The sequence below is a fragment of the Otolemur garnettii genome, unplaced genomic scaffold (genome assembly GCF_000181295.1).
Source record: "Otolemur garnettii isolate 467f Iridium unplaced genomic scaffold, OtoGar3 scaffold00017, whole genome shotgun sequence".
NCBI classification, from domain to species: domain Eukaryota; kingdom Metazoa; phylum Chordata; class Mammalia; order Primates; family Galagidae; genus Otolemur; species Otolemur garnettii.
This window is the reverse complement of record NW_003852412.1, coordinates 28,816,477-28,827,298: the sequence shown is the minus strand read 5'-3', so window position 1 is coordinate 28,827,298 and position 10,822 is coordinate 28,816,477. Positions and strand designations below refer to the sequence as shown.

Sequence of the window (10,822 nt, the reverse complement as noted above, 5' to 3'; positions counted from 1 at the left end):
GGTGGGACCACACCTACGGTGCATCTTACAAGGGTACATGTGAAATTTACTAGGTGTAGAATATAAATGTCTTAACACAATAACTAAGAAAATGCCGTGAAGGCTATGTTAACCAGTTTGATGAAAGCATTTCAAATTGTATGTAAAACCAGCACATTGTATGCCATGATCGCATTAATGTACACAGTTATGATTTAATAAATAAAATAAATTAAATTAAATTAAAAAAAGAAAACAAGACATGAATTGCTATGACATGTTGCTGTTGTTGATGTGACTAAGTACATTGAAAATCTAAGAGGGTCAACCAAAAAATTATTAGGACTAATTAGATGAATGAGCAGGAGGGTAGGCGGGGGGAGTCAAAGGAACAGGAGAACCTACATGCCCAGTAATATCTGCTCTTGATTAACTGGCTGCCACCAACAAAAAATCAAACACCTAACACTGAACCCCTTCCATGGGGCATTTCCACTTCATTCTACCCAAATGACTTGTTTTCATAAGGTAAGTGAAAAACTGAGGCACAGAAAACTTTGCACTGGGTTCTATTTAAGGTAATGATGGAGAAGATGAGGCAGGGAGAGAGACACTTCAGGAAGAAAAGAGCAAGGGGAGCACAGGACGTACCTTGATGTGAGTGGGGACCACCGAGATAGCTCAGTATTACTGGGCATAAACAGTGGGTTGAGAAGCATAGGCAGGAGTAGAGATAGCCTTTAATCCCTGGCCATAGGATTTATATGTTATTTTTTAAGAGATATACCTATTGTAGGTTTTAAGCCAGGATGTAATACGATCAACTAACATTTGTGTTTGACTTTTAGTAATAGCGTCTATGGAAAATTCTTTCCTTGTAATTCTTGGTTCCATAGGTTTTGGGAAGAAGCCAGAGAGTTAAAAAGTCATAGCCATGGTGGAATCAAGCAGTACACACTGAGGGTGGCTGTGTCAGAGTATAGGAGGCACTCAATAGATATTTGTTGATTGAATTGACCATACTCAGTGTATATGAGTAAGCTGTCATTTTAAAACTCTTTAGAAGAATAAGTTCTTTTAAAAAAAAATGCCACTTGTCTGGGCATTTTGATAAGCTATAATAATCCGATGTCTGACAGCCAGCCACACATAATGTTAACCCCATCTATTTTCAGTTACCTTCATATCCAAGTTCTTGGAAACAGTTTCTATGGCAGGCACAAGATCTTGAATCGCTTTGTCAATTTGTCGGTACTCGTACCTGATGAGCTGAATGTCTCCAGATAGTTTCACAATGCTTGAATCACATCTAGTGGCAAGATGGAAATCGTTGTAAGATAAATAGTCCACAACATTGTTAACCTGTGCTTTCGTTTGGTGGCCAGAATCCTAAAGTCATGTGAATAATGAGTTGGTGGAGATGGGAGCATATACAGTGTTCTTCTTCCTCATTTTTCTTTTCTTTTCCTGATGAGAAAGAAGTCAAGTTGGATGCAATGGCCCAAACCAGAGTACCAAATAAATTGGAATAGTTTTGTTGGGGACATTGGGGTAAATTGAGGGAAATTTTACATTTTCAGTTTCATGTTAAGTCAGAGGAGTTATAGCAGATTTTGATGTTTTAGGAATATACCCTGCTGCTTATTTTCCTCTTTTATGTCATGTTATGAATTCATTTTTTTCTCCACTTAACCACTTTTCTTGACTTTAAGATTAGCAATTCACCTTTGGCTAGAAAAGGTGCACCAACTAACCCAAATCCTCCCATTCACTATATCCAGTTTTTCACCTTCTTCACCTCAATCAAAACTCCTGTTCCAATTGGAAACTGTACAAACACATAGAAATTAAACAACATGCTCCTGAATGACCAATGAGTCCATGATGAGATTAAGAAGAAAATTTAACAAATTCTCAAAACAAATGAAAATAAAAACAATCAAAACCAATGGGATATAGCAAAAGCCATACTAAGAGGAAAATGTATAGCTGTAAGTGTCTACATTAAAGAAGCAGAAAAGCTTCAGTAAACAACCTAACTACACATCTTAAAGAACTACAAAGATGATAACAAACCAAACCCCAAATTAACAGAAGAAATAATAAAGTTCAGAACAGAAATAAGTTAAACGGAAACAAAAACACAGAATATCAATGAAACAAAAAGTTAGTTTTTTAAAAAAGATAAACAAAATTGACAAACTTTTAGTCAGACTAAGGAAAAAAGAGAAGACACAAATAAAATCAGAGATGAAAAAGGAGACATTACAACTTGTTCTTAATTTAAAGGATTATTAGGGACAACCATAAACAACTATATGTCAATAAATTGGAAAACTAAGAAGAAATAGAAAAATTGCTAAACATGTACGAACATAGATTCAAATGTCCTCAGAAAAATATCAGGAAACCAAATTCAACAACACATCAAAAAGATTATTCAACACCACCAAGTGGGATTCACCTCAGGGATACAAGGATGGTTTGACATACAAAAATCAATGTGATATGTCATATCCACAGAAGGACAAAAACTATACGATCATTTCAATTGATGCTGATAAAATTCAATATCCTTCATGATTAAAAACTCTCAAAAAACGGGGGATAGAAGGAACACACTTCACACGACAGAGGCCATATATGACAGATTCACACATGGTATCACACTGAAGGGGGAAAGCTAGAAGTCTTTCCATTAAGATTTGGAACAAGACAAGGATGCCTGCTTTCATCACTGTTATTCAACATAGTGCTGGAGGTGTAATGAGAGCAATCAGAAAAGAGAAAAAAAAATGAAGGGCATCTAAATTGGAAAGGAAGAAGTGAAATTATTTTTGTTTGTAGAAAATATGATCTAATATCTAGAGAAATCTAAAGATTCCACAAAAAGCTATTAAAACTGATAAATTTAGTAAAGTTTCAGTATACAAAATCAACACAAAAAATCAGTAGCATTTCGACATGCCAACAGCAAAAAACCTGAAGAAGAAACCAATACGTTATTCCACTTAGAATAGCTATAAATAAAATGCCTAGGAATAAACTTAACCAAATAAGTGAAAGATCTCTGCAGTTAAAAACTATAATACATTGATGAGAGAAACTGGAAAGGACACACAAAAAACTAAAGATATTCCATGCTCATGGATTGGAAGAATCAATACTGTTAAAATGTCTATACTACTCAAAGCAATCTACAAATTCAGTGCAAATCCCCACCAAAATACCAAAGACATTTTTCACATAAATAGAAACAAAAAATCCTAAAATTTGTATGGACCCATGGAAGACCCAGAATAGGCAAAGCTATCCTGAGCAAAAAGGACAAAACTGGAGGCATCACATTCCCTGACTTCAAATGATGCTCCAGAGCTGTCCCAGCTAACAGAAGCATGATACTGACATAGAAATAGATACGTAGACCACGGAACAGAATAGAGAACACAGAAATAAATTCACACATCTTTGAAAAGTAGCCAAGAACTTACATTGGGGAAAGGACAGTTTCTTCAATAAATGGCTCTGGGAAAGCTAAATATCCACATGCAGAAGAGTTGCACGAGAGCCAGGGGTCCTCAAACCTTTTAAACAGAGGGCCAGTTCACTGGCCCTCAGACCGCTGGAGGGCCGACTGCAGGCCCCGGGACGAGTTGGCTGCTAAGTAGGACAGGCAGCAGTAGCAAAAAACCCGTTGGGCTGGATAAATGTCCTAGGTGGGCTGCATGTGGCCTGCGGGCCGTAGTTTGAGGATGCCTGCTAGACTCTTATCTCTTTCCAAACACAAAAATCAAATCAAAATGGATTAAAGACTTAATCTAGAACCTGAAACTATGAAACTACTGAAAGAAAACATTTGGGAAGGTCGGTGCCTGTGGCTCAAAGGAGTATGGCATGGGCCCCATATGCTGGGGGTGGTGGGTTCAAGCCCAGCCCTGGCCAAAAAAAAACTGCAAAAAAAAAAAAAAAGAAAGAAAGAAAGAAAGAAAAAAGAAAACATTTAGGAAATGTTTCAGGGCACTGGTCTGGGAGATGATTTCTTGAGTAATACCCCCGAAGCACAGGCAATTAAAGAAAATTGGACAAACAGTATCGCATCAAGCTATTATTGTTGCACAGCAAAAGCAGCACTCGACAAAGCACGGGGACAGGCCACAGAATGGGAGAGAACACTTGGAAGCCACCCATCTGATAAGGAATTATTAACAAGAATACATAGGAGCTCCAGTTACTCAACAGGAAAAAATTAAGTATCTGCAAAGATCTGAATAGAAGATTTCTCAAAAGACACCAAAGAAATGCTTGACAGGTAAATGAAAAAATGGTCAATATCGTCAGAGAAATGCAAATCAAAACTTCAATGAGATGTCATCTCAACCCAGCTAAAATGGCCTTTTTCAAAAAGACAGTCAAGAATGAGTGCGGGCAAGAACATTGGAAAAGGGAATCCTTTTACCCTGCTGGTACTGGTGGGGATGTAAATTAGTGCAACCACTGTGGAGAACAGAATGGAGGTTTCTCAAAAAACTAAAAGTAGAACTGCCACATGACCCAGCAATTCCACTGCTTGTTGTATATCCAAAGGAAAAAATTCAGTGTATTGAAAAGATAGCTGCATTCCCATGTTTACTGCAGCACTCTTTACAATAGCCAAGGTTTAGAATCACAGTGGAATATTGTATAGCCATAAAAAGAATGAAATCTTGTCCCTGTGTAACATGGATGGAACGGGAGAATGCTATGTTAGGTGGAGTAACCCAGACACAAAAGACAAATCACACATGTTCCCACTTTTACGTGGGAGTTAAATATTAAAACCATTGGTCAGAGAAAAGAAAGAGAGAAAAGAAAGATGGTTGCTGGCACTGAGGCAGGATAGCATGGGGCAGGGGGAAGGGGATAAAGTGGGAATGTTTAAAGGGCTCAAAAATATGGTTAGATAGATTGAATGCCCAATATTTGACAGTGCAAGAAAGTGACTAGAGTCAATAGTAGGTTAAAGTGTACTTCAAAATAACTAAAAGAGTCAAAATGGATATTCCTAACACAAAGAAATGACAAATGCCTGAGGGGAGGGATACCTCAACCATCTGATATGATTAATACACATTGTATATCTATATCAAAACAATTGTGTATAGGTACTCTATAAATATATACAACAATTATGTACCCATAATCACAAAAATTAACAATCAAAATAAACAAAACAAAAAATACCCTTCTGTTCCTTGGGTGATCTCAGTCAGGTGTTATCTTATACTGGGATGAAATCAGTTTATACTGACATATGAATTAAGCTTTGGGCTATCAGGCTGCACCTGATAACACAGGAAAGGAATTCTGGTGAAGTGAGGTGTACATTAACCATCTGAGAAACAAGAAGAAAAACAGAGCAGAGCCCTGGCCCCATCATCTGTGGCCTCTCCCAGCAGAGAGCTGGTAATATACCCTGTGCTGACAATTGGTTTCAGTACAATCTCATGCATACACGAAAAATATGAAAGATAGGATGGAGAACATGGAAGGACTGTATGTTTTGTACATCTGAGTTGTCAGAGATAACTTTGATATTTATCATCTTATACAATTTTTTTACTGTTATCAAATTACATTTATTAGGAACCATACTTTCATATTGTCATGATAAGTGCTATACACATTTTTTTAGGATTCAGAAATAATTTTTTTTTCCTTGGTGGAAGAGTTTGATGGCAAAGAATAGAGCCAAAAAATTAAGGTAATGTTGCCTGGGCATTTCCTTGAATACTGGGCAACTGTGGTGGGGGGTGGAAAGACTGGGGGGAGAAAAATGTAGGAGTTAACTGGATCAAGAATGGGACCACCAAAGTCACTGTCAAGAGCCATTTACCTTCATACACACAGACTGTGCTTGTCAGAACAATGCCTCAATTGTTGGTTAATTAGGATGTCATCCTGTGAGTCGAATTAAGACCCCCAAAATCCTCTTCAGAACTACTGCTGCCACCACCATTTCTGCCACCTCCTCCGTGCCCCTCGTATTTCTCACCATCAGGGATGGCTGGTTTGTGCATGGGAGGCTACTTGTTAATAATTTGTTCTCTGAGGCTAACCAGTTCTCCCACCACCATTATTGAATGGAAATTCTTTTCCCCAATGCATGCTTCTGCTGGCTTTGTCAAAGCTCAGATGGTGAAAATGAAGCTGGTTTCATCTCAAGACTCTCTGCCCTCTTCCATAGATCTATGTTTCTATTTTATGCCATACCATGGTGATTTGATCAGTATAGATGTGTGGTAGAACCTAGAGACCGGTAATGTGATGCCTCCAGATTAGTTCTTATTTGATAGAATTGCACTGGCTATTTGGAGTTTTTTCCAGTTCCATGCAAAACATAGAACTATTTTTTCAAGATCTTCAAAGAATGATGTTGGCATTTTAATGGGAATTGTATTAAATCTCTAAATTGCTTTTGGTAGTATAGACATTTTAACAATGTTGATTCTTCCCAGCCATGAGCATGGTATGTTCTTCCATCTGTTAACATCCTCTGCTATTTCTTTTTTCAGTGTTTCATAGTTACCTTTGTAGAGATCCTTCATATACCTTATTAAATATATTCCAAAGTGTTTCACCTTCTTTGATGCTACTGTGAAGGGTATTGAGTTTTTGATTTGATTCTCAGCTTGCCTGTCACTGGTGTATATGAAGGCTCCTGATTCATGGACATTGATTCACCATAAGCACATCTGCACTCAAATGTTTATAGCAGCACAATTCACAATCACAAAGATGTGGAAACTGCCCAAGTGCCCTTCCACACATGAATGGATTAATAAATTGTGGTATATGTGGATACCACGAAATACTATTCAGCCATAAAAGACATGGAGACTTTATGTCTTTTGTAATAATCTGCATGGGTTTGGATTCTCCTAAGCAAAGATCACAAGAATGAAAAAACAAGCATTCACATGTACTCAGTACTAATTTGAAACTGGTAGATTAACAGTTACATGCGCACATGAGAGAAAAACTAAATTAAACTCAAGGGAGGGAGGGAGGGGGGATAAGCTGATACCCAGCAGGCATGTTGCACCGGCACAGGGTATAGGGTACACTTCCTGGGGGATGGGCAAGGCTATAGTTCAGGCTTTAACCTTATAAAAGCAAACTATGTAACCTCGTCATATGTATTCTCATATTAATCTGAAATAAAATAAATAAAAAATTAATAAAAAAGTCAACTACCCCACCAAAAAAATAGAAAAAGAAAAAGAATTTGTTCTCTGGTGTCACATGGACCAGACTTTGCATCCTGCCTCTGCTGCTTCCCAGTCAGTGATTTGGGACAAGCTTCTTAATGTCTATGAGTTTCGGTTTTCCTCATCTGACGGTAGGCCCACTCCACAACTCCAGGGCCCCAGACTCCTGAGTGATGGAGTAGTATGGAGTAGATGGAGTGATGGAGCGCTCTGTGCCCAGCCTTCAAAACTGAAAGTGGCTTTTCCTAGTAACCTTACTTCGTGAGGTTACTTAGGGAGGGAAGATGGTGATGAATGCGAGGCCTTCAGTCAGTACCCAGTGCAAAGGAGCTTCACAGGAGCAGCAGCTACATTCATTGACTTGTCTTAGGAGGTGGCCCTCTCCATTCTCATCTCCCCCCACCACCATCCTGCAGGCTAACTCACATGTCAAAGTCAAGAGCTGTTTGTGGTTTTTCAAAACTTCTCTCTCTGCATATTATAAAAGGAAGTTTCTTTACTTCCTCCCGGTTTAGAATGATGTTATTGTTTTTGTCAAAATGGTATGTGCCCATTGTGATATGGTGGCTCAAGCCTGTGATCCCAGTACTCTGGGAGGCTGAGATGGGTGGATCCCTTGAGTTCAGGAGTCTGAGATCTGCCTGAGCAAGAATGAGACCCTGTCTCTGCTAAAAATGGAAAAACTAGCCAGGTGTAATAATGGGAGCCTGTAGTCCCAGCTGCTCAGGAGGCTGAGTTAGGAGGATTGCTCAAGCCCAAGAAGAGGTTGCTTGGGAGTTATGATGCCATGGCACTTTACTGAGGGTGACAAAGTGACACTGTCTCAAAAAAAAAAAAAATACGGGGAGCACCTGTGGCTCAAAGGGTCAGGGTGCTGGCCCCATATGCTGGAGGTAGTGGGTTCAAACCCAGTTCCAGCAAAAACAAACAAACAAACAAATTAAATGCCCATTATAAAAAAATTCACATAATACCAAAAGTCTCATAAAACACAAAGAGGAGAGTCATTATTCCAAAGCCTACCTCCCAGAAATAACATTGTTGATATTTGGTCATTATTCTTTTCACAATTACACATATATGTATAAAATATGTGTAAATTTATATATACATATATATACATAGAGAAAGGAAAAAAGAAATATAATAAACTAATTTTGGAATCTTGGGATTATAATTCATACATCAATTTTAGTTTAAAGTATTATATTTAATTTTACCTTAACCTAAGCAAAGGTAACTGTAGTGAAACAGAGAAGTTGCTACATTTTAGATATGTATTATTTCTTCATTATGAGGGATATTTATTTCTAAAAGAAGTCCTAAAATGCTATATCACAGATTGGAATCATAATTTTACAATAATCACCTCAACTTTAGATATTATCTGTTGATCATATGCCAAAAAATGAGGAAATAAGTTTATATACTTGGTCTTTCAACATTTTTTGTTACTATTTTGCTATTTTTAAAACATCAAATTCTGGCTTGCAGCCTGTAGCTCATTAGCTAGGGCGCTGGCCACATACACCAGGGTTCACACCTGGCCCGGCCTTGTAAACAACAAAGACAACTACAATAACAACAACAAAAAAAAAATAGCTGGATGTTGCGGAGGGCGCCTATAGTCCCAGCTACTCGGGAGGCTGAGGCAAGAGAATCGTGTAAGCCCAAGAGTTGGAGGTTGCTGTGAGCTGTGATACCACAGCATTCTACCAAGGGCGATATGAGACTCTGGTTTCAAAAAAAAACAAATAACAAAAAAAACCCCAAACTCTTCAAATTCTGTAACATTTGCAACATGTTTCATAACTAGAATTCCTATGGTTATGCAATTTTCATTTCCTACTTAGATTCTATGTTCACTGATAGTCCTTTTAAATCATGATTTCTGAGATCCTCATTTTGATTTATTCCTTGGTAGAAGAGATTTTGTCAATCAAATTTCAAAAGAAGGGCTTAGGAGGGGTAGAATTTTTTTTTTTTTTTTTTTTGCAGTTTTTGGCTGGGGCTGGGTATGAACCCACCACCTCCGGCATATGGGGCTGGCTCCCTACCCCTTTGAGCCACAGGCGCCGCCCAGGGGTAGGATTTTTATGTGCTTGAGGGATTGAGAATGCCTGTCCTCTGATACTTGACGTTTTCTTTCCTTCAGAACTTGATAAACATGGCTCAGTCTTCTCTGGCGCTGTGTGGCGTGGGGAAGGCTGTGGAGACTGTGCTGTTTCCTCTTTTACTAGTTTGCCTTGTCTGCCTGGCCGCTCAGTCTTCCTTCATCCTGGACCGTGCCAGGAGCCAATACAGGATGTTGGTTTTTACACCACTTGTTTCCAGGTCACAGTTTTGCCTTTTGATCTACAGATTCAAATCTCAATTTCAAGAAATATTTCTTCTTTTATGTCCACGAATATTCATTTTTTTCTGAAGAATTTGTTCTGTTTCTTCTTTAGGAGCTTTTACTGGGTCTACATTGGATTTTATATTGAAAAGTATTTTCATTTGGTATGGTTTGTTCATGCTTTTTGTTTTTTATAACTCATCATTTTTAGTTGTATTTATTCTGTTTTGGGGGTTTCTAAAGTAGATTTAATCTCTATCATGTTTTAATTTTTATCCCCTTATCTCTGAGCAATTCCAGCTTATTTCTCTCCTTTTATTACCTGATAATCTCTTTTTGGGAGAAACCCTTTTATATCTTATTTTCAAAACCTGTGTTTTTCTTATCAAAGTAAAACATGCTCAAAGTTTGAAAGTGAGTAATAGCTAAAAGCTAATGACAGGTGCAGCCTGCCTGGCCTGCGCCTCACCCCTCCCTGCTCTCTCCAAAGGCCTGAAGTCTCCTTCTAGCTTACCCTGCAGCTTTGGAATTGGCTGCATTAAGTCTATAAAGACAGTTTTCATGTGTCTGCTTGCTTGCTAGGGTCCAAGACTTTCATGCTGACATCCTCTGTCTCATAGGTTTATGTTTTGAAGAAAAAAGCCCTTTACTTTCAGTGAGGCTTTTTTTTTCATCTTTTTCATTACTCTTTATTTGTTTGAAGCCAGGAGACTATTTTTTGATTTGAACTCTTCTTGTACTTTTCTGGGTAATTCCCTTTGTAAAGTATATTCATCAGCCTTTGCTTATGTTTTTCTCTCTCCCTCTTCCCTCCCTCCCTCCGTCCCTGTGTCTTCCCTCCCTCCTTTCTATCATCTACCATCACCTCCCAATCCCCATATCATCCATCCATCAATCATCCATCTATCATCCAACTATCATCCATCTGTCAATCATCCATCTAACTATAATCCATCTATCATCCATCCGTCTATCATCCATCTGTTTATCATCCATCCATCATCCATCCGTCTATCATCCATCCATCTATCATCCATCCGTCTATCATCCATCCGTCTATCATCCATCCGTCTATCATCCATCCGTCTATCATCCATCCGTCTATCATCCATCCATCCATCATCCATCCGTCTATCATCCATCCATCTATCATCCATCCGTCCATCATCCATCCGTCTATCATCCATCCATCTATCATCCATCTGTCTATCATCCATCCGTCTATCATCCATCCATCATCCATCCGTCTATCATCCAT

At 38.4% G+C, this 10,822-nt stretch overlaps 1 protein-coding gene across 1 annotated transcript in view; it reads right to left on the bottom strand.

Annotated features, from left to right (window-relative positions):
• Positions 1-10,822, bottom strand: part of FAM81B (family with sequence similarity 81 member B) — a 70,038-nt gene that overhangs the window by 24,340 nt on the left and 34,876 nt on the right. The window contains 1 exon segment of the mRNA XM_003785983.3: positions 1,159-1,288. Coding sequence (XP_003786031.3) covers positions 1,159-1,288 — 130 coding nt within the window.